Source organism: Balaenoptera acutorostrata, chromosome 6 (assembly GCF_949987535.1).
Source record: "Balaenoptera acutorostrata chromosome 6, mBalAcu1.1, whole genome shotgun sequence".
NCBI classification, from domain to species: Eukaryota; Metazoa; Chordata; class Mammalia; order Artiodactyla; family Balaenopteridae; genus Balaenoptera; species Balaenoptera acutorostrata.
The window spans coordinates 2,016,973-2,041,943 of NC_080069.1; the positions used below are offsets into that span (position 1 = coordinate 2,016,973).

The following is a 24,971-nucleotide window of genomic DNA, read 5'->3' on the forward strand; positions in this document are numbered from 1 at the left end:
CTGCCCACTGGCTGCAGAACTACTTTCTAGGGACACATTGGAGGAAACGCGGGTCTAGTTCATGCCTCACAAACAAGGAAGCTCAGCCCCAAAGAGAGAAGGACTGGGTCCTGTTCAGCTGGGCTAGTCTGTGGAACCAGGCAGAACCAGAACCGGACTGCGGACTCCCAGCCCTAATCCGCTAACTACCTTCTCAGTGTGGAACCGATTAGAAGCAGCCTGAGGTTTTTTTTAACAGCTTCTGGCAGCACACGGACTTGGTGTAAATTCCACTTGCCTATTTGTACAGTTGTGTGTTAGGGACAGTGATGAAATATTTGCCTGCTCACAGTGTCCAGACGTGAGACGACCTCTCACGGTCAGAACAAAACAAGGTCAAATTAGTTTTGAAGTTTCATTTTATCTGGGCTACTTGATCCCCTGCTGCCACCCCGCATCTTTTATCTTCCTGTCTTGGGAGATAAAGTGATGATTAGAGATTTGAATTGTTAGACGTGAGTCTGGTTTCAGTTCAAAATCTATTTTATCATTTCCTGGGCTTTGAATTTCAAAACATCAATCTATTTATTGGTCTCTTTTGGACCATAAGGTTAAAGTACATCTGTTGTCCACACTGATTTAGCTGTTGGCCCTCAAGCTAAGCGGTCATGAAATTATAGCCGTAGTAGATTTAGCCAAGGAATAACTTCACTTTGGTCTGCCTATAAATCCACTCGACAGAATAAACATGGTGTGTCTTGTGGTTCATGGGAACACATGTAAAGAATTAAGAAATCTTTGGTGACAAGACAAAAACTGCTCCATAAAAATTAATTGGTGCTTAATTGAGGATGCGTGAAGTGGGATACTGGCAGACGGCCTGCCTGTGAGCGTAGGCATGAGCGGGGTTCATGTTGGGCAGAGGTTGCCAGTTTCATGTTGGTGATTTTCCAGCTCAGGGCAGAAAGCTGCCCTTCCTTTGGGAGAAAGGGCACCTGGAAAACGGAACCATTGCTGAACCACTCCTGTCCCTGGTGTTTTCTCTACCCTTTATTTCCGTTATATTAGCATTAAAGAAGCCGGTTTCTTCCTTTTCTCCAAGCACACGCTTGCATGAAGCCATGTGGCTGCTTGCGCTTTGGAGAAGGGACCACTGTGGGCTGGATTTGCCTTTGTGCGATCACCACTGACACCCTCTGAAGATGACTTCTTCTGAGAAGTACGAATCAGTGGAGAAGCAAAGCAGAAAGCTTTGAATGTAACTCGGTTTCCCCATGAGCGTAAGGAAACTGCCTTATAGGAGAGAATGAAAACTCAACTGTTTTTAAAGGCTTTCATTTCATAAGGCCTCCTTGTTTCAATTAACTGACTTCGGAGATTTACCATTTTCCTTAGCAACGTTGGAGAATATTAGCCATGCTCCACTGATGAAGCTTTGTAAGTTTTCTAAGTCAGATTTGTTCATTTTAAAAGCCACATGTTTAAAATACAGGGTGCAGAAAATTTCCATGACACATCGTTGTGGTACAGAAAAATAAGGACACCAAAAGAAGCTGTGAGTCCTAAAATATATATTTCCTTTTAAGTGAAAGTACTAGAATAGATATTACTAGTCAGCTTGGAAGCCGAGTGGTGCTATATGTGGTTTTTTAACATAAACTATCCATCTCCCATGCTGGGAAGTATAAACTCTACTTTGCCAGTGGATTTGTTAGTTCCTCTCATTTAGCAGTTGAATTTATTGTCATAAAAACCAACACTCTTCCCCTGTCTTGGAAAACCAGAGCGTTCTGAGCTTGCCCAGACGTGTATCCCAGCTCCGGTACGCAGTTCTCAGCCTGGCTGCCAGGTGCCAGGGGTCAGAAGGGCAGGAAACAAGGAAAGCCGCATTGTAAACTCTAAAATTGTCTTACACTGTCCACAATGGAAACCGCTGGTGGTCTCCAAAGACAGCCGCTTGCGCAGAAGCAGTTGTGATGCCCCTGATTTTACTTGTTCTCCTGACCCCTCTCCATCCCAGCTGAAGAGTCCCCAGGCCTGCAGTCAGATGCAGGCGTTCTCCTCCAACATCGGACTCAGACCGAGCCAGCCATGACATTGAACCTCACCTTGAAATGTAGAAAGTGAACAATTAAATAGGAAACTTTTCTGTGTGAAACACCTTCTTGAATTTCAATCCTGCCACATCCTGCTCGTGCCATAATAGGAACCTTGAATTTCTGGCACTGTCTCATGTTTTAGGCTGGAATGTTTGAAAAAAATCCTGAGGAAAAAAGACAGGCAACAAAAAGCAATATACATGTATATGTATATTAAAAGGTTGTTGATTTCAAAATCCAGCACAGAATAATATAAAGAAATATGCCATCTTATAGAGCTTTAAATACTACAGTCCTTTTTTTTCTACGTGTTCTAATCCTTTATGAATAAAAAGGAAAAATTCAAGACTCACGAAGTCCATCAACATTATCCTGTCTCTAATAAATTGATTTCAACCTAAGTGTTCTATCCATAACAAGCTGAATCTGTAAGCTGGAGGCTGTAACCAACCTTTAAAGATTTTTGAAGCAGTACCTGCTTCCATGTGGTAGGAAAACCTAATTTCATTAGATGACCTGATGTCTATAATTGGGATTTCTTCTCCGTTTTCCCTACTACTAGTCTCATGAGATGAAAAACCCGGTTTATCTGCCATCTGTACCCTGGTCAGTCCCTGGGTTGGAATTTAAGTGCAGTAAGCCCCTTGATGGATGAATAAATGATTGCTTGATGAGTGAATGGATGAATGAATGAGACTGCATCTCCTAACCCGTTTACATTTTATTTCTAACTAACGCAGGGTTATTTTCATACCCCATTTGGTGGCCTCAGAATCTGACAACCGGTCTCAACTGGCTTGCTGTGACGCGAGCATCTCTTAATTCTTTTCACTGGGGATTTACCGGGCACACCGATGGGCAAGGTTTGCTTCTCAGCTGCTGTCGAGTGGCAATTACATAGCAGCTTAGTGGCTCCACAGAGATTAGAGGAAGAAGCAGGAAACTTTGTTACAGCCTGTTTCTGTCCATAGTAAAAAGCTCCGTGAAAGGTGGAACTACAAGTATTGAGGAAAAGGAAGTGTGCAGGTTGTCTGGATTTAATCGTCCGTGTTCTGTAGATAAATGGGAGCTGCCTGTATCTTCAGTACAATGACAACTACTTCACAAGGTTGTTGGAAGGTAAAACGAGGCCATATTTGCAAAGCACATAGCGTATAATAGGCATTTAATAAGTATTTGTTCTCCTTCCCTTCATTTGAATCAAATAAGCCCTTACGAACTATCACTGTTCCCAAACATTGTATCACCTCCTCATCCTAACTGTGAGATTGTATTATGTGTTTTTACCATTTTATAGTAACAGAAGTATGACAGAAAGCTGAAATTTATCAGAGGTACAGAATGGGTATATAGATATCTGGATTTGATTTTCTACTGTGCTGTCCAGTGTCCTGTCCACTAAATAAATGGCTTCCAGGTATTAGAAATGGGATGAAAAAATGTCCACGTGCCCTTCAGCGGAATTCTACCCGAGTAGGCTCTGTCTTAGCACAGGACATGTCTCCACACGGCTGCATCTCAACCAAGGTCTCTTTCCACTCTCACCTTGTAATAACTAGAAGCAGCTTCCAGGATCTGGAGGGAAGTGAAATGTGTTTTCTAGGAGACCAAGGTGAGGATGGCAGTGTGTTCCATGACAGACTTGTGCTTCGGTTGCTGTGTAGCCTGCCACTCCGAGGCACTCGGTTCCACTAGCTGAAGACATTCTGATCTGTTAATGACGTCTGCCTCGGGATGGGGGTGGCGGAGTGTCACACCCGTGCCGTGCCTTCCCCACACCTGGGCTGCGTTGATTTTGCGTGTTTACGTTGTAGCTTGTCTTAAGCCGCGCTGGCAATAAGAATTTAATGGAGGATAAATTGCAGATCAAAACTGAATCAACAGCCCTGACTCTTACCTCTTCTTTAAAGAATACTAAGTGTTTTGAGTCCTTTGCCAGGAAGCTGATGGAAATGTTAAGAAATTTAATGAAATAAAGTGAGTTTAGCTCATCCGCTACCTCGTGGTGTCCAGACTTCAAACCTTCAGGATTTCTTAGGTCAGATAAGAAGGCCATGTGTCTTTGATCGGCTACAGAAGAGTGGAGAAGACTGGTTTCCTCCTCTGACATATGCGTGGAGTTGCTGATTTTGAGTTTCATGCTGTGCCTTGTAAATGCACTTCAGTTCGAGTAGGTGAGAGCAGATCAGCTTCCCTCTGTGGACATCTTCAGGCAGAAATGACCAGATATGACTTTGGGAATTAAAAAAAAACATGAAAAAAAACCCCAGCCAACTGAGCATCTACAGAATGCAAGGCATATTACTTTAGAGGCAGTTGAGTCCAGATCCTCACCCCTGAGGACAGAAACGACCATAGGTGTTATTTAAACGATTTATCTGTTCCAGCCTGTCTTCATTTGTAAGCTTATTCTCTGATGAGTTCAGTGTATGAAAAAGCAGGTGTTGTCATGATTCAGGTGTGGTGAGGCTGACAGATCAGGAGGAGATGCCTCTGAAACGCTTTTATTACTCACAGGCCCCAGAGCAGGGAGCTCCCTGCGCCATGGGGTGGGGGAGGACAGGGGGTCCCCAGGGGGGGTCAGGAGGCAGAGCAGAAGGGGAGGGGGGCCTTCACTGTGTCCCTGAAGGAAGGGTTGCTGGGTGGGGCAGGGGGAGGCCCCGGGGCTGCTCTGAATGGGGCCATCGGCTCTGGACTCGGGGCTGTCCTGGTTGTCACCGCCTGGCTCTGGGCGTTGGAGCAGGTGGACAGTGGCCCGAGTGGGAGGGCCTGCAGGCGGGGATGGACTCTGGGTTGGTGAGTCTCACTGGAAAGGAGCCGGAAGGTGTCACTTACCGTCTCCAGGAACCGGCAGCCCTGGGAGGGGCCATGTCTCCAGGGTCAGCCAGGCCAGGACGTCAAAGCATCAGAAACACAGACGGTTAAAGACCTGGCAAGTAGGTGCTGTGTGAAGACGCGGGGCTGGAGCTCACAGCCCTGGGGAGCTGCATGAGCACGGCCATGAGGCCGGGCCCCGCCGAAGCCTCTGTCCTCGTGGGAGAGGAAGGCAGGGGCAGAGCTCATTCCGTAGAAGGCGAAGGACTCAGTGGGGGTCATGACAAGGTGCTGAATCCACCCGTACGTTCAGGGACCCGACGTGGGTGCATGGCCTCAGAAACTCCGCGATATCCTCGGACCCTTCAAAGAAGCAAAGCCGTTCATGACTTACACCTTTCATCAAATAATTTCCTACATCATTTCTTGAAATACTTTTCATGCACTCACTAAATATACAACCTTTTCATTTCACCAAGAACCTCAGAATTATGAAGCTTTATAGCGAGGTCTCCTGTCCTCAGATGAAGAGCCTGGACCGGGAAGGTGGACGACTTTCCTACGGTCTCTGCCGAACATCCCTGTGAGGCCGCTGGGCTCCAGCCGTGAACCAGACACACGTTTATCCGAACAGTGGCTGGAGCCACGGGCCCTGCCTGGCGCCCCAGGGAGGCCCCCATCTCGATGTCTGCAGCCTCTCCCCTCCCCCAGGCCACACCCTGACAGCCCCCATCTCGATGTCTGCAGCCTCTCCCCTCCCCCAGGCCACACCCTGACAGCCCCCATCTCGATGTCTGCAGCCTCTCCCCTCCCCCAGGCCACACCCTGACAGCCCCCATCTCGACAGTGTAGAACTGGTCCCGTGGCAGGTCCTGGGCCCGTAACCCTCTGACTTTCCCTGACGGTGTCAAAGCCACAGAATGACTCACGTTAAGTCTTAGGCTTGCTGCCTGATTTGGACAAATTTAGTCTTTTGTCTGCACTATTTCTTCTACATGCTACAACCTGAGATGCTTTAAAAATGTCATCCATGGGGCTGGAGAACAAAAAGCATGAGTGTTTAAAAAGCAAAAGCCAGGGCTTCCCTGGGGTCTGTAAGCACCACCCACGTCACCACGTGCCATGTTGGTGTCACGAGGCACCGTCCCCAAGACCAGATAGGTGTGTTAGGCTGTGGCCAGAGCGCATTTGTACCTGAACCTTTTCGCCAGTGTTCAGTGTAGTTCAAGTACTTTACTGTGCTTACCGATCATGTTCTTCAGGCTTACACTTATCATGATTGCTCAGATTATAATCGGTCTTTTCTTTTTGGTCTGTACCATGCGGCTTGCGGGATCTTAGGTCCCCGACCAGAGGTCGAACCTGGGGCATGGCAGTGAAAGCGCCGAGTCCTAACCACTGGACCACCAGGGAAGTCCCAGATTATAATTGGTCTTAATTCATTTTTTAAAAACTGCAGGCTCTATGGGATGAATGTGCCAGAAAAGCATCGTGCAGCATACACATGGGATGTTAGGAGATGCAAAATGAGAAAGAGTCGCATGGCCAAGTAAGATGAATGAATGCTAGATTAAACAATATTAAACTAATTTGTTTTCTGCAGGGCTTCTGAGGGCCTTTAATAAGAAAATCTTAATTACATGAAGGAGCGATATATACATATACATGTGTGTAATAGGTAGCATCTTCCAAATCTATTAGGCCACAGAGCCTTCACCATTTGTTTTTTTCTTGGGCAGCATATTCTAAAGTAACAAGTGGCAGGTAGTAAGTATTTTTAAAGCACCAACTACGTGCAGTACACTATGGATCAATGAAAAAGAGTCCATTTCCTGGATGAGGAGGTAAGGCCTAAACGCATTAGGCCTCAAGTAATGATACAAAGAAACACCACGGAGGATAGGAAGTGACATAGCATCAATTGTCAAGTGAATAAGGCTATGATTTTTTGAGTGTAGAGGAGAGAGGAACAAACAGAACATATTTTTGCAGATACAGAACACATACAGTATGGTTTCTCTGCTCAAGAAGTGATGATGCAGGCCCCGTGATGCAGGCTGGCATGGTCCACGCATGACAGACTGGAACTTCTTCCCCTTCACATGCATGTGAATCACTGGGGTCTGAACCGACTCAGTGGGCTTGGGATGGTGGTCGAGATTCTGTGTTTCTTTTTTAAATTTTTTATTGAAGTACAGTTGATTTATAATGTTGCATTAATTTCTGCTGTTCAGCAAAGTGATTCAGTTATACATATATATATATATTCTTGTTTTAAAGTATTCTCTTCTATTATGGTTTATCATAGGATATTGAACATAGTTCCCTGTGCTATACAGTAGGACCTTGTTGTTTATCCATTCTATATATAAAAGCTTATATCTGCTAACCCCAAACTCCCAATCCATCCCTCCGCTACCCCCTCCCCCTTGGCAACCACAAGTCTGTTCTATATGTCTGTGAGTCTGTTTCTGTTTCATAGACAGGTTCATTTGTGTCATATTTTAGATTACACATATAAGTGATATCATAGGATATTTGTCTTTCTCTGTCTGACTTACTTCACTTACTGTGATCATCTCCAGGTCCTTCCATGTTACTGCACATGGTATTATTTCATTCTTTTTTATGGCTGAGTAATATTCCATTGTATATGTGTACCACATCTTCTTTATCCATTCATCTGCTGATGGGCATTTAGGTTGCTTCCATGTCCTGGCTATTGTAAGCAATGCTGCAGTGAACATTGGGGTGCATGTATCTTTTTGAATTATGGTTTTCTCAGGGTATGTCCAGGAGTGGGATTGCTGGATCGTATGGTAGTTCTGTTTTTAGTTTTCTGCGAGACCTCCAGAGATTCTGCATTTCTAACAAGCTCCTAAATGGTGCTGATGCCCCTGGTCCAAGGACCACACTTTTCCTGTAAAATCCAGATAATAACTGTTGCAGGGTTTGTGGGCCGTGCAGTCTGTCCCAGCAGCCCAGCTGTCGCTGCAGCACGAAGGTGGCCACAGACACTGTGTTAGTTCAGGGGCACGCTTGTGATTCCCCCAAGACTTTATTTATAGGCTCTGAAATCTGACCTTTATATAATTTCCATGTGTCACAAAATACTCTTCTTCTGATTTTTTTCCTAACCTTTAAAAACATGGAAACCATTTCTTGGCTCACGGGCCTCAGGAAAGCAGGCGGTGGCCTGCAGGCTGTGTGTGCTGCCTGAGGTCAGGGTGTCCCAGCCCTGGGGTGGCCGGCAGGGGTGTCCCGAGGAGCACATCTAACCAAGGCAATTAATCGTCCTCTCTTTTAAACCTTCATTGTGTTTGTTCACGCTTCATTTTCCCTCTGACCGTTGGTTCTTATCGTTTTATGGCAGGGTAACTCACCCTGGGTAACGTACAGACACCTCGACTCTGGCTGGTTCCAGAGTCCACCAGGCTCGACGCTTGCTGTGGCCTCCGGTACCTGACGTGGTGCCGTCCACGTGGCAGATGCCCGGCGAGCGTGCGCTCAGTAGAACTGAATCTGTTGAAGGCGCCTTTCGCTTGCTTGTGAGGAGAGCAGCTCCAGGGCGGGATGAGCACAGAGGGCGAGGGGAGAACTGCAGGGAGCAGAGGGGAAGCAGGTCATACTTGAGGGCTGCATAGGAAACGGGAAATCCACGCAGATATTTGACAGAAACAGGATTCGTATGGGAACATGATGGAAAAGAAAATCCGGGCCAAGTTATAGGAAAGCAGACAATAAAGATCTAAAGTTTAGGGAATGATTCATGTAGGGGAGAGTGTCGAGTGCTTTCACCTGCCACAGGATCAAGAATCCGTAGCTTGCCAGGGATGAAGAGATCCATTAAAAGACTTCAGGTCAAGTAACACTGAAGCCATAGACGGTTCTCCGGGCGGGGGGGCAGGGTCTTGACTGTGATTGTGGAAAGAGCAGAGAAGAAGGGACTAGAAAATGGTTCTCGGCCAGAATGTTCTCCAGGACTTTATGAAAACAAAGGAAATCACAAACTACTCAGAATCATGAAATACTGCCCTTCTCAACTGCCTCAAAAGCAATATGCCTTGCATTGCATAGATGCTCAGTTGGCTGGGTTTTTTTTATATGGTTTTTAATTCCCGAAGTCATGTCTGTCCTTTTCCAAATATCCCGTACTTATTTTTTTAATATAGTTTCTGGAGTTAATATGCTAAGTATTAGCAAACTGGCTTGTTTTATTAACTTTACTTTCAGACTAAATATAGACAGAAGCCTATATTATGCTATCTAAATGCAGAAAAGGTTAGTTTTCACTGACATAAAAAGGATGCCAAGTCCAAAGAATTTTATAGAGGATCAGACTCAGGGAAAATCTCTCAGTGCTGATTAAGAGCTAAATGGGCAATTCTGTCCCAGAGACTTCAATCCTTTTAGTTGTCGGTGGCACGTTCCTTCGTATTTCTTTAAAAGTAAATCACATTTGTGGGGAGGAGGGTTAGGGCAGCTTCGTATTTTTTTGTAAAAATCCTGTTGAGAGTTTGAGGTGCTCAGGGAATAAAGGAAAGGGTGTGAGGGGGAACCCGCATAGAAAGTCTTGCCACCTGCCACCTCCCACACCAAGGGCCTGGTCGATGGGAAGGGGTGAGACCAGCAAGAATGAATTACAGAGCACTGGTGCCCCTGCCCGCATCATGGGGGCCGGGCACGCTGCTGGAAGGTTCCCTAAATATCAGAACTGTGGAAGGCGTTAACTCCATTCCTGCCCAGCTGACCAGGTCAACAGGAACATTGCTGCCCAGGGTCTATAACATGACAATGTCTCCCTTGATACTGTACATTAAGTATTTTGAGTACAATGTTTACATTACTTTCATATTTTTCTTTACATAAGAACAATAGATAAAATTGTAATAGACGTAAGAGGCACTGGTGATAAAACATTTTTGTAAGACACTTGGAATTTGTGTTCCTTCCATTTTGTAACTGACATGGTCTTTCCCAGTGTGATGATGTCCCTTATTTCCAGGTTGATGAAATGTACAAGGTGCTTTACAAAGAAAGCCCATGGGAATTGTCTAGCCATGCATTTCATGGTCTCAAATGTAATAGCATTTAGTAAGGTCAGTAACATGGACACAGGTCTTTTTTTTATCAGACAGGCATCTCGTTACACAGCATCTTGCCTTTCACTTCTGCTTTATTATTTTAAACGTCCCCTTTTCCTTTCTCTCCCTCCTGTCCTGCGACTTCCGTTTGGCCAGCAGATGGTTCTGTGAGGGGATCGAGCTGCACGACAGTCCCGACATCCAGATCCGCTGGGACGGGGGCGACCTGCACACGCTGGTCATAGCCGAGGCCTTTGAGGACGACACAGGGCGCTACACCTGCCTGGCCACGAACCCCGGTGGCTCTGACACCACATCCGCCGAGGTGTTCATTGAAGGTACCCAGGGATGTGGGGTGGAGGCGTGGGGTGCCGAGTGGGCAGGGGCCCATTGCTTCTTGTGAACGTGATTTTCCAACCTTGTGAGTCAAACCTCATTTGTCCTCCAGGACAGATAAATCGAGCGGCTCTGACACTCGGGTGTACGTCTGCGTCGACAATGTCTGATGTCAACATTTGTTCCTTTTCATTTAAAACATTTCAGCTATGTGAATTTATTTAGAATACTAAGTGTCCAACTTATTTCTGGTTTCTCTGGTGGACAAAGAATGGGGACATATTAAAATACTAGAAATACTAGACCTATCAACCAAAGTTAAACTCTAAAAGACTTAGGAGATCATTCACAGGGATATTAAGTGGTTGAATATTTTTAAATGTTCTCATTTTTATTAAATTCTAGAACTTTTCCTTTTTTGTTAGGATGCTGCTATTTCTGCTAAGTGTACCATGAACTTGCAATCACTAGGTGAAAAAATTTCCAGAATCCATGTTGCATTAAAGAGGGGTGGGCAGAGAGCAGAATATCTCTGTTGTTCTAACAATTCATTTTTGACAAGACTCAGCCTATAGGGAATTAGAAAACTTGCTATCAAAGTATATAGTTTACATCACTGTTGCATTTTTATCAATATCAGTCATTTAAGTTGGAAGTGGCTTGAACACCAGTGTTCTATGTCCCTAAAGCCATAAATTGGTGAGTAGCCTTGTAATTGCTTGCATTTAAAAATAGTAGTTGGAACACAGAAAGAAAATTGAAATCTTCGAGGTCTCCACTACCTTAATCTTCATCTTTTTACTAAATTTTTTTTTTACTGTTTAATAGCACTAAATTTCTTTGTTTTTTAAAGTAGAAGAAAGCAAGATGTGAACCATTATTTATAGCCCTTGTGAGAACTGGCCAAAAAAAAAAAAAAATTTAGTTTTAGAAGTAACTGTTAACTGCCGACTAAAACTATGTGCCTTAACTTTTAATGAAAGGGTCCCCTGCATTGTCTTTGAAAGCGTCTGTGAGCTCCTTCGGGGACCTTGTCCTGCTAGTAAGAGCAAACCTTCTGTATTAACAGTAAGTGATGCAACATGGCACTTACAGGTACACACACGTGCAGGCGTCATTTAAACCTCACCATGAACCTGTGAGGTGTTATCAGGGTCCCCTTTTACACACGGGTAAACTGAGCCTGGGGAGGTGAAAGGGGCCTTTCCAAAGTCACTCCAGGATTTGGACCCAGTCTGTCTTGCTCCAGGGCCCATATCCTATTCGCTATGTCACATGTATCTCAAAGTGCTAAATGAACAGCAAAAGAATGGCAAAAAGATTTTTAGCATTTAATAAGCGAGCAGTGAGTATCAGTCATGGGCTGGCTGTGGAGCAAACTTCTTGAAGCATTTTAGAATACAGAGGAGGAAAGTTAAACTTCCATTAAAAAAAAAAAACAAAAAAAAAACCCATTTGCTAATGATGGTCAGATTTGTCTTCCAAAACCAAGTTCAACTAGAGCTGCTTAAAATTAAATGCTTTATTTGCTTTCAAGATTGCTAGAAATGGGTACTTCAGTGTGGATTGTTTCTGTACTACAGACATTAAATCACGTCAGTTTTACGTACTAGTCTACCAACTCGATTCAGCCACGTTTATTAAGGCCTTGCTCTGTGCCAGACAGCGTGGGTGCAGATATTATGGGGATGGGCCCTGCTATCAAGGAGTTCCCAATCCAACAGCAGAGATGGACACATTTTTAAAAAAAGAATATAAAATAAGTGATGTTATAAGTGATATAACAGATATCTAAAGTGTTATAAGGATACAAATGAACTTAAAAGATTAACTGCAAGGTATATAAGACACACTGACTTTCATAGAATAAGAGGAACTATTTCTCTGCCTTGGAAACCACTTTCAGGATCTGACTCCGGAGGCCCAAAGCATGCATGCCACGGTCTTTAACTTTATTTCATTAAATTGAGCTCTGCCACGTAGAAGCCCCTGCAGTGCAGTCCTCTCCTGCCTTTGGGGTCTCTGCATGAGCTACTTAATGTGGGAGAAGCACCCCCGGTTCTACCTGCCACGCGTGGTCCACGCCCAGGGCTCCACAGAGGTGGCGGGTGTCCCAGTGTCCCTTTTTGCACCTGAGGACCCTGCACTGGCTTAGATGGCCTGCCAGCTGTGGGTCTGGCTTCAGATCTGTGTGCTGAGGAGAGGAGGGGTCTGGGCAGAGCCAGAATGAAGAGCCCTTAAGCATCAGCCTCCTAAGCCTCCTGGAAAGTGTGTTAGGAAACTGGCTCATCGTCCCCGTGAAATATGGGTGATAACTTTTTTAAAGCCTGATTTTGGTGTATTTTTATCCCTAAGAACAATTACATGAAATGGGAGAGAATTTCACATAAATTCTTAGGCTCCTATTTATGACTGAAAGGAAGAAGTGTTTATGTCTTCCTTACTGCAGCACTACATTAGACTCAGGAGTATCTCTGTTGTCCCTAAACCACATTGCTATTGCTATGTCAGCGTGCAGTATGGGGGTGGAGGTGCGTACTGGAGGGTAGGAAGCTTTCTATAGGTTTAAAAACCTCGAGAAAATCTTCCCTATAAGTTTAACAACCTACTAGTTGGAAACTGTCTAAATTTCACTGCCTTCTGCAGCAACTTTTAGAATGATATCGAGGAAATTTCAGTTTAAGAACAGTAACTAAGGGGCTTCCCTGGTGGCGCAGCAGTTGAGAATCCGCCTGCCAATGCAGGGGACACAGGTTCAATCCCTGGTCTGGGAGGATCCCACATACCGTGGAGCAACTAAGCCCGTGAGCCACAACTACTGAGCCCGCACACCTAGAGCCCGTGCTCCGCAACAAGAGAAGCCACCGCGATGAGAAGCCCACACACCACAACGAAGAGTAGCCCCCGCTCACTACAACTAGAGAAAGCGTGTGCACAGCAACGAAGACCCAACGCAGCCAAAAATAAATCTAAAAAAAGAATGTACTTCTGACCATCACAGTTATTTTAAGTGTTACCTAAAATCTCTTGTCACAAAATACATGAGCATTAAAATGTAAGAACAGTTTGCGTTTTGGCCTCAAAATCCAACAAGGTGACCCATAAATTAAACACAATAACGAAGCAGATGAATTTGCTTAAGGCATATCTTAAGGCATGATCCAAAATTAGAAACCCTCCTATTCAAGAATGAAGCCATATCAGAGTCAGAAAGCATCTCTTAATTAATGAGAAATGAAGGTACTGATAATCCACACCATGTAATCTTCTGGGAAAGAGTTGAAGTTTAAAACTATGGATGTTTTACACACAGACACACATGCATTTATTTCATAGTTGATAAGCCATTTTAAAAGTGTGGTTATGATGGCCAAAGGGACAAAAATGAAACTGATAATAAATCTGACACTAAACCCATACTGCTTTGAAGAAAGCTTTTCTTGGTAGTTCTTTTTTTAAATGATTATCTGAAAAAACAGTGTGAGTAAAAATGGTCTGAACCATTCTCTATTTCAAAACAAGACTTTGTACATTATTGTCTGAGTGAAGAGCATTACCCTTGGAAGCAATTATAGATACTACTTACATCTTTTTTTTTTTTCCCACTCAGGTGCCAGTTCAACAGATTCTGACAGTGAAGGTTTAGCGTTCAAATCAAAACCTGGAGCCATGCCACAGTAAGTACCTACAGTTCCATCAATTACAAGCAAAGACTGTCAACAGAATTGTGCTGTGTGATGCCACTTGTGTTGTGCTCTGAAGAGGTCAGCTGATGTCAATCAAGGACCAAATGCTTGAACCTGGAACACAGTGTTTAACTTATGAATTTGAACTTTGAAATCCGCATTTCATCATCGATGTGCTGAAGTCTAACCATCCACCATGTTAGTTTCAATGACAACTAACAGATTATAAATGTATGAAAGGAACACTTGTTTTGAGAGAAAATTACTTAAATCATTACTAAAACGTAAATGTCAAACAAGTTATCCATACATATTAGAACACATCTAAATAGGCCAGAAATGGGTTTCCATTTGGAGAAAGTCTATTTCTAGTTAGATCTTGTCCTGAAAATCTCAAAATTTAGTTTTTCCTATGAAGACATACAATGTCAGTATCTTAATTATTTTGCAAAAATAAAGTAAAATTGTTCCCATCCTCCCTGGGAGCAAAGACGGCCACCACGTTCGTCCTGCCCGCCATCTGCTGCAGAAGAGCTGAGGAGGCATGACGAATACCAATGTCCAGGATCCACCACCAGAGAGCTGGCGTCTGGGTTGGGCCCTCAGATTTAAAGGACTTCATTCTGCATTTGGGAATCCAAGCAGCTGTGAATTTTGCCGTGTGGCTGACAGGGTCTTGGTGCCCCGACCCTGTGTCAGGCCTGAGCCTCTGAGGTGGGAGAGCCGAGTTCAGGACATTCGACCACCAGAGACCTCCCGGCTCCATGTAATAGCGAACGGCGAAAGCTCTCCCACAGATCTCCATCTAAACACTAACACCCCGCTCCACTCAACGACCATCAATTTACAGTGCTGGACACCCTATGCCAGACAACTAGCAAGACAGGAACACAACCCCACCCATTAGAAGAGAGGCTGCTTAAAATCATAATAAGGTCACAGGCACCCCAAAACACACCACCGGATGCAGTCCTGCCCACCAGAAAGACAAGCTCCAGCCTCATCCACCAGAACACAGGCACTAGTCCCCTCCACCAGGAAGCCTACACAACCCACTGAACCAACCTGAGCCACTGGGGGCAGACACCAAAAACAACAGGAACTATGAACCTGCAACCTGCATAAAGGAGGCCCCAACCACAGTAAGTTAAGCAAAACGAGAAGACAGAGAAACAGCCAGCCAATGAAGGAGCAAGGTAAAAACCCACCAGACCAAACAAATGAAGAGGAAATAGGCAGTCTACCCGAAAAAAAATTCAGAGTAATGATAGTAAAGATGATCCAAACTCTTGAAAATAGAATGGAGAAAATACAAGAAGCGTTTAACAAGGACCTAGAAGAACTAAAGAGCAAACAAACAATGATGAACAGCACAATAAATGAAATTAAAAATTCTCTGGAAGGAATGCATAGCAGAATAACTGAGGCAGAAGAACAGATAAGTGACCTGGAAGATAAAATAGTGGAAATAACTACTGCAGAGCAGAATAAAGAAAAAAGAATAAAAAGAATTGAGGATAGTCTCAGAGACCTCTGGAACACCATTAAATGCAACAACATTTGAATTATAGGGGTCCCAGGAGAAGAAGAGAAAAAGAAAGGGACTGAGAAAATATTTGAAGAGATTATAGTTGAAAACTTCCCTAATATGGGAAAGGAAATAGTCAATCAAGTCCAAGAAGCACAGAGAGTCCCATACAGGATAAATCCAAGGAGAAACACACCAAGACCATATTAATCAAACTATCAAAAATTAAATACAAAGAAAAAATATTAAAAGCAGCAAGGGAAAAACAACAAATAACATACAAGGGAGTCCCCATAAGATTAACAGCTGATCTTTCAGCAAGAACTCTGCAAGCCAGAAGAGAGTGGCAAGACATATTTAAAGTGATGAAAGGGAAAAACCTACAACCAAGATTACTCTACCCAGCAAGGATCTCATTCAGATTTGACGGAGAATTTAAAACCTTTACAGACAAGCAAAAGCTAAGAGAATTCAGCACCACCAAACCAGCTTTACAACAAATGCTAAAGGAAGTTCTCTAGGCGGGAAACACAAGAGAAGGAAAAGACCTACAAAAACAAACCCAAAACAATTAAGAAAATGGTAATAGGAACATACATATCAATAATTACCTTAAATGTAAATGGATTAAATGCTCCAATCAAAAGACATAAACTGGCTGAATGGATACAAAAACAAGACCCATATATATGCTGTCTACAAGAGACCCACTGCAGACCTAGGGACACATACAGACTGAAAGTGAGGAGATGGAAAAAGATATTCCATGCAAATGGAAATCAAAAGAAAGCTGGAGTAGCAATTCTCATATCAGACAGAATAGACTTTAAAATAAAGACTATTACAAGAGACAAAGAAGGATGATACAACAATTGTAAATATTTATGCACCCAACATAGGAGCACCTCAATACATAAGGCAAATACTAACAGCCCTAAAAAGAGAAGTCGACAATAACACAATCATAGTAGGGGACTTTAACACCCCACTTTAACCGATGGACAGATCATCCAAAATGAAAATAAATAAGGAAACACAAGCTTTAAATGATACATTAAACAAGATGGACTTAATTGATACTTATAGGACGTTCCATCCATAAAAACCAGAATACACTTTCTTCTCAAGTGCTCATGGAACATTCTTCAGGATAGATCATATCTTGCATCACAAGTCAAGCCTTGGTAAATTTAAGAAAATTGAAATCATATCAAGTATTTTTCCGACCACACACTATGAGACCAGATATCAATTACAGGAAAATATCTGTAAAAAATACAAACACATGGAGGCTAAACAATACACTACTAAATAACCAAGAGATAACTGAAGAAATCAAAGAGGAAATCAAAAAATACCTAGAAACAAATGATGATGAAAACACAATGACCCAAAACCTATGGGATGCAGCAAAATCAGTTCTAAGAGGGAAGTTTATAGCAATACAATCCTACCTCAAGATACAAGAAACATCTCAAATAAACAACCTAACCTTACCCCTAAAGCAATTAGAGAAAGAAGAACAAAAAATACCCCCAAAGTTTGCAGAAGGAACTAAATCATAAAGATCAGATCAGAAATAAATGAAAAAGAAATGAAGGAAACAGTAGCAAAGATCAATAAAACTAAAAGCTTGTTCTTTGAGAAGATAAACAAAATTGATAAACCATTAGCCAGACTCATCAAGAAAAAAAGGGAGAAAACTCAAATCAGTAGAATTAGAAATGAAAAAGGAGGAGTAACAACTGACACTGCAGAAATACAAAGGATCATGAGAGATTACTACAAGTATCTCTATGCCAATAAAATGGACAACCTGGAAGAAATGGGCAAATTCTTAGAAAAGCACAACCTTCAGAGACTGAGCCAGGAAGAAATAGAAAATTTAAACAGACCAATCACAAGCACTGAAATTGAAACTGTGATTAAAAATCTTCCAACAAACAAAAGCCCAGGACCAGATGGCCTCACAGGAGAATTCTATCAAACATTTAGAGAAGAGCTAACACCTATCCTTCTCAAACTTTTCCAAAATAAAGCAGAGAGAGGAACACTCTCCAACTCATTCTACGAGGCCACCATCACCCTGATACCAAAACCAGGCACAGATGTCACGAAGAAAGAAAACTACAGGCCAGTATCACTGATGAACATAAATGCAAAAATCCTCAACAGAATACTAGCAAACAATCCAGCAGTGCATTAAAAGGATCATACACCATGATCAAGTGGGGTTTATCCCAGGAATGCAAGGATTCCTCAATATATGCAAATCAATCAATGTGATACACCATATTAACAAATTGAAGGAGAAAAACCATATGATGATCTCAATAGATGCAGAAAAAGCTTTCGACAAAATTCAACACCCATTTATGATAAAAACCCTCAGAAAGTAGGCATAGAGGGAACTTACCTCAACATAATAAAGCCCATATATAACAAACCAACAGCCAACATCATTCTTAATGGTGAAAAACTGACACCATTTCCTCTAAGATCAGGAACAAGACAAGGTTGTCCACTCTCACCACTATTATTCAATATAGTTTTGGAATTTTTAGCCATGGCAATCAGAGAAGAAAAAGAAATAAAAGGAATCCAAATTGGAAAAGAAGAAATAAAGCTGTCACTGTTTGCAGATGACATGATACTATACATAGAGAATCCTAAAGATGCTACCAGAAAACTACTAGAGCTAATCAATGAATTTGGTAAAGTAACAGGATACAAAATTAATGCACAGAAATCTCTTGCATTCCTATACACTAATGATGAAAAATCTGAAAGAGCAATTAAGGAAACACTCCCATTTACCACTGCAACCAAAAGAATAAAATACCTAGGAATAAACCTACCTAAGGAGACAAAAGACCTGTATGCAGAAAACTATAAGACACTGATGAAAGAAATTAAAGATGATACCAACAAATGGAGAGATATACCATGTTCTTGGATTCAAAGAATCAATATTGTGAAAATGACTATACTACCCAAAGCAGTCCACAGGTTCAGTACAATCCCTGTCAAACTACCAATGGCATTTTTCACAGAACTAGAACAAAAAATTTCACAATTTGTATGGAAACACAAAAGACCCCAAATAGCCAAAGCAATCTTGAGAAAGAAAAACGGAGCTGGAGGAATCAGGCTCCTGGACTTCAGACTCTACTACAAAGCTACAGTAATCAAGACAGTATGGTACTGGCACAGAAATGGAAATATAGATCAATGGAACAAGATAGAAAGCCCAGAGATAAACCCATGCACATATGGTCATCTTATCTTTGATAAAGGAGGCAAGAGTATACAATGGAGAAAAGACAGTCTCTTCAATAAGTGGTGCTGGGAAAACTGGACAGCTACATGTAAAAGACTGAAATTAGAACACTCCCTAACACCATACACAAAAATAAACTCAAAATGGATTCAAGACCTAAATGTAAGGCCAGACACTATAAAACTCTTAGAGGAAAACATAGGCAGAACACTCTGTGACATCAGTCACTGCAAGATCCTTTTTGACCCACCTCCTAAAGAAATGGAAATAAAACCAAAAATAAACAAATGGGACCTATTGAAACTTAAGAGCTTTTGCACAGCAAAGGAAACCATAAACAAGATGAAAAGACAACCCTCAGAATGGGAGAAAATATTTGCAAATGAAGCAACTGACAAAGGATTAATCTCTAAAATTTACAAGCAGCTCATGCAGCTCAATATCAAAAAAACAAACAACCCAATCCAGAAATGGGCAGAAGACCTAAATAGACATTTCTCCAAAGAAGATATACACATTGCCAACAAACACATGAAAGGATGCTCAACACCACTAATCATTAGAGAAATGCAAATCAAAACTACAATGAGATATCATCTCACACTGGTCAGAATGGCCATCATCAAAAAATCTACAAACAATAAATGCTGGAGAGGGTGTGGAGAAAAGGGAATCCTCTTGCACTGTTGGTGGGAATGTAAATTGCTACAGCCACTATGGAGAATAGTATGGAGGTTCCTTAAAAAACTAAAAATAGAACTACCATACGACCCAGCGATCCCACTACTGGGCATATACCCTGAGAAAACCATAATTCAAAGAGTCATGTACCACAGTGTTCACTGCAGCTGTCTTTACAATATCCAGGACATGGAAGTGACAGATGAATGGATAAAGAAGATTTGGCACATATATACAATGGAATATTACTCAGCCATTAAAAGAAATGAAATTGAGTTATTTGTAGTGAGGTGGATGGACCTAGAGACTGTCATGCAGAGTGAAGTAAGTCAGAAAGAGAAAAATAAATACCGTATGCTAACACATATATATGGAATCTAAAAAAAAGAAAAAAAGGTTCTGAAGAACCTAGGGGCAGGACAAGAATAAAGATGCAGACATAGGGAATGGACTTGAGGACACGGGGAGGTGGAAGGCTAAGCTGGGACGAAGTGAGAGAGTGGCATGGGCATATATACACTACCAAATGTAAAATAGATAGCTAGTGGGAAGCAGCCGCATAGCACAGGGAGATCAGCTCCGAGCTTTGTGACCACCTAGGGGGTGGGATAGGGAGGGTGGGAGGGAGACGCAAGAGGGAGGAGCTATGGGGATATATGTATATGTATAGCTGATTCACTTTGTTATAAAGCAGAAACTAACACACCAGTGTAAAGCAATTATACTCCAATAAAGATGTTTTAAAAAAATAAAAAAGTAAAATCTACCAAAATTTTGTAGAAAACTCCATGAACATCGAGATTGTCCTAATACATTTCTTTCATTTGCTAGTATATACATAACAATTATAGCCATTTAACATCAAATAATCACTGAATATTCATGTTAAAGGGATCTTCATAAGATCACATACTCTGCCACCTGTGCATCCAGGCAAACATCTCTGGTTTAGTGAAGTGACATGAGTCGCTTGAGATTACACAGCCCGTGACTTAGCAAAATTGGGCCTGGAAACAAGTCTAAGTTTTATGCACCAAAACAAAAATTCCAAGATACTCTTGACTTTACACAGTGAGAAGCCAGAACAAAGAACAGCTGCTAGACTGAAAATAGACAACGAGAACTCTGCATTAAATATAGAACCCCCAACCCTACACGTTTCACATATCTGCTTAGCGTTAGAGACTGAAGTTTTTCCAAGTATTTTCTTTTCTCTTAGGATTTCCAGTTCAATACTTTCAGCTCTCTGGTAAGAGCTGAGATACATAGTTACATGAGCTATTTTTCCTTTTTCTGTGTGTTTATTTTACTAATGTCTAGGGCCATCTGTGCCTCTACTGACCACCGCTATTCTAACTGTAGGTCATGGGTCCCAATGTCGGAAGCACTTACAGTTGAAGCGGGTTGAGTAGACATAAAGAAACTGGGCTATTCTGTGGAATTGTTTCAAAGAATACTTCCTGCTTAAAAAATTCTGACTGAACCCTTGGCCTCTTATCTTCCAGGGCTCAGAAGAAAACAACTTCTGTTTCCTTGACGATAGGATCATCATCTCCAAAGACAGGGGTGACCACAGCCGTGATTCAGCCACTGTCTGTCCCTGTTCAACAGGTAAGTGTTCCACAGCCCACAAGGAGTCAAACTCACTGAAGAATATAGCTAGTACTCCCTTGAAATATTTTCTAAGTGGACACACAACTGGGAGAAAAGAAAATGGTAAATAAAGTTCTTCCTTTTAATGCACTACAAGTAATCTCTAATCAAAGACACGCCGCCGATTAATCAATATCTGCGTTTCCTTTGGGAATTTCTCTTTCTAGCAGCCAATACTCTGGTAAAGTGGCATCTGTTTTAGCTGTTACTGTTGGATTCTCCCCGTATGTGCCATCCTCTGTGTAGCCGAATTCATTAGCTTCGTTAAAACAAAGTAGAAGACTAGAAAAGTCCACCTGCTGACAAAAGTTTTCCCGTCCTCTAAGAGCTAAACAGATAATACAGGAAAAAATTCAGATTCCTTCCCTTCACCATGCAGTTTGATCCTGCTTTTTTATTTCATTGTAAGACTGCTTTATCCAAGAAAGAATAGCAGTACAAACGACTGGAAAGTCATTGTAGTAAGTTTACTTTGCAAAACACAAAAAACATGAAGGTGTTTTTAATGTAAAAAATTAAAATCCAGATGTTTCTAAATCAACTATGATACTTTGTGCTGTGATGAGTATCTTCAAACCCAACACTCTTGAAATGTGAACTCATTCCTGTCTCCTACGTGTGTCTAATGAACATGAGTGTGCCCTCAACCTACCGGGCACCCATGGGTATTTTAGAAATTCTAGTATGGGACTTACTCTGTGATGTGTAGGGTACACAGCCAGTGGAGAAAACACATCTGAGATCATAAACTGGAAAAGAACCAACCAGTAGAAGTTACTCAGCGATGGCACGTATAGTAGATATTTCCTTTAAACCCCTAACCCAGAGTGGACTTTACAGAAATAGTTCTGATTAAGGCAGTGGACTCCTTTTAGTGTTTGATATGTAAGTATTGATGAGTATGTAATGAGTGCTAAGCCCTGTCAGCGGCCGTGCTGTCACCCACGCGGGTCCCTCTCGGGCGCCGTCCCAATAACGCCAGGTCATAGAGCCCATCTTTTCAGCGGTTCGTATGTTCTGAGTTTGACCCACGTGCCTCTGCTTTTCAGGCTCCCAGCCCCACCTCGTGCCTCTGCCGGCCAGATGGACCCGCTGCCGCCTGCTTCCCACCTGTTTTCACCAAGGTCTGGCATCCGTGCGTCTCATTCAGGGGGTCTGCTCTGGGCCTTAGGTTCCATTCCCCTGTGGCTTCATGGAGCAGTGTTTAAAAATTACAGCGAGTGGACGAGCCGGCTCTTATCCTGGTTACCTTTGGGCTGAATAGATATTTGTTGCGCAGCTGCTGTGTGACCGTAATCTGTAAAGGGTCTGAGAGACGTGGCCCTGCTCACGTTGGACCTGACAGAGCTCAGAATAGACTGGGAAACAGTACAAGAAACAACACAGAATGCTGGGTAGGGAACTAGGAGAACCGGCAAGTTTTATAGACATTTTCTTAAAAAACTGACTAATTTTCAGTTTGTCCAAGTTGGTGTTTTGTGTTGCCAAGCTGAGGACATGCGTTTCATTGGTCAACTGTTCAGCTCAGAAATGGTCCCATGTAGTATTTCTTCTCTGTTTCCTACCCCCCTTTTTGAGAAAGTTATAAACTTTATTTTTTTTATTGGAGTGTAGTTGATTTACAATGTTGTGTTAGTTTCAGGTGTACAGCAAAGTGATTCTGTTTTACATATACTTTTTTTCAGATTCTTTTCCCTTATAAGTTATTACAAAGTATTGAGTTTAGTTCACTGTGTCATATAGTAGGTCCTTGTTGTCTATCTCTTATATATTGTAGTGTGTTTATGTCAATCCCAAACTCCTAATTTATCCCCCCTCCTTTCCCCTTTGGTAATCATAAGTTTGTTTTCTATGTCTGTGGGTCTGTTTCTGTTTTGTATATAAGTTCATTGTGTCATTTTTTTTATTTGAAAGACACTTTAAAAGGCACAAGTAAAGGAAGAGGTGCACCATGCCTGTGCACCAGTACACTGTCAGAAGTCATGACCCTAGACCAGTCTCTAAATTCAATGCAAATCTAGCTCAAATTCCAACAGGTTCCTTGTTTTTATTTGTGTTTGATGTTGAACTTGGCCATTTGATTCTAAACATTTTGTAGAAGAAAAAGTAGCTCAGAGAAGCCAGGGCCCTCCTGCAGGAGGAGATGGTGTTAGGGATCTGAGATGTCAAGACTTCCCAAGGCCAGAGCATCAGGAGAGCAGTGCTGGCTCAAGGCTGGACAAACGGACGAACGAGGCCCAGAGAGTGCCCACAAGACACCCCAGCAACCCACAGTCACTGCAGGGTGGGTTCTTCAGCAGAGGTGGGCCCCGACCTCACACTTTTCACAAAAATCAATTCCAAGTAACTAAAGACAAATGTGAAAGCAGTTTCTATAAACCCATCATCTAAAAGCTATAAATCTGCAAGGCAGCCAAGAAGAGCATCTGGATGGTCTTCATGTAGGGAATGATTTCTTTCTCCTAAGCCAGCCTGCATCCAGCTTGCTTAAAGACCTTTTCATAAACAAGAGTATTGCCCAGAGGATGCAACAAATGATAATTGTTGACAGCAACATTGAAGTCGCCTCCCAGGATAAAATACCCAAAAAGAAAGAAAACAGGCATGTCAAACCTGCCAGCAACCGTGTCGGTGTAACAGCCCATGGGGTCGTCCATCCTCTGGTGCTTAGAGCTGGAGTTGTTTATGGAGGGGTGGGCACGGCACGTTTACCTGTAGTTTAAGAGTTTTTCTCAAGCAGCCTCATGAAACTGGCCGGGAAATCTGTGTTACCTGCCACACTGTTGCCGGGGACACGGTTGATTTTGGAGCCGGGGCCCCGTGCACCTCTGGGTTGAGGCTGATCAAGCGTGTCCTGGTGGTACCAGGGAGGGGAGAGGCCCCGAGAGTTTCCTTCTCTCCCTCAGGGCCGCGGAATTCCTCCAGGGCCATGAGAGACCCTCAGTCCCAGGCACACACCCTGTTCCCGTCCCCTGCAGTGCAGTCTAGCTCCTGAGACAGAGGTTCCGGCAGCAGCGTCCCCCCTTCCCCAGAGAAAACCAGGAAGCGTTCTCTGAGCTTAACAGAAAGAAAAGTAAACCAGAATTCAGCATTTTTACAAAGCTTGAGTTTTTAAGTCGCAAACTGTAGAGTGGCCGGAGCTCAGGGCCGTGTCCCCGTGCCTGCAGCTGCATGTCCTGGGTCTGGACGGTGGATGTCCCCCCGTTCTGCACGGGCTTCTTCTTCCTCACTGGCACCTGCGCCCTCTCCCTGTGGGCGGCTCCTCTCCCCCTGGGTCTGGACAGTGGATGTCCCCCCGTTCTGCACGGGCTTCTTCTTCCTCACTGGCACCTGCGCCCTCTCCCTGTGGGCGGCTCCTCTCCCCCTGGGTCTGGACAGTGGATGTCCCCCCGTTCTGCACGGGCTTCTTCTTCCTCACTGGCACCTGCGCCCTCTCCCTGTGGCCGGCGCCTCTCCCCGCTCTGCACTGTCCTTTGGGGGCTTGGGCTCTGGTTCCGGAGGGGATGGTGGTGACAGGGGGCGGCCTGGGCTTTGCAAGTCCACTGGCGCCTCCACCCGTGCTCTCCCACGTCACTGGGAAAGGTTCCCCGGGGCTGAGCCAGAGCCGCAGAGCTGGCGGGGACAGCGGGGCTGTGAGTCACAGGGACACACTTGGGGCCAGGAGAGCAGCCTGCTGCGTGTGGCATTTCTCCCCAGAGCAGTAGACCCTCCCAGGAATCTCAGTACCAGGTGGACCTGACAGCGAGGGATGCTCTTCTGTGGACCCTGAAACGCCCAGGGGTCCCAGAGTCTGCCTAGTGGACGACCCTGACTGCCAAGGTCAGCTTCTGA

General features: G+C 43.3%; 1 protein-coding gene across 1 annotated transcript in view; it reads left to right on the forward strand.

The window, feature by feature from the left end:
* The window catches only part of PALLD (palladin, cytoskeletal associated protein), a 374,940-nt gene that overhangs the window by 148,906 nt on the left and 201,063 nt on the right, over positions 1–24,971 (forward strand). The window contains exons 2-5 of the mRNA XM_057548912.1: positions 10,136–10,314; positions 13,923–13,989; positions 20,993–21,098; positions 22,190–22,264. Of these exons, the coding sequence (XP_057404895.1) occupies positions 10,136–10,314; positions 13,923–13,989; positions 20,993–21,098; positions 22,190–22,264 (427 nt within the window). The remainder of the gene's footprint in view (positions 1–10,135; positions 10,315–13,922; positions 13,990–20,992; positions 21,099–22,189; positions 22,265–24,971) is intronic.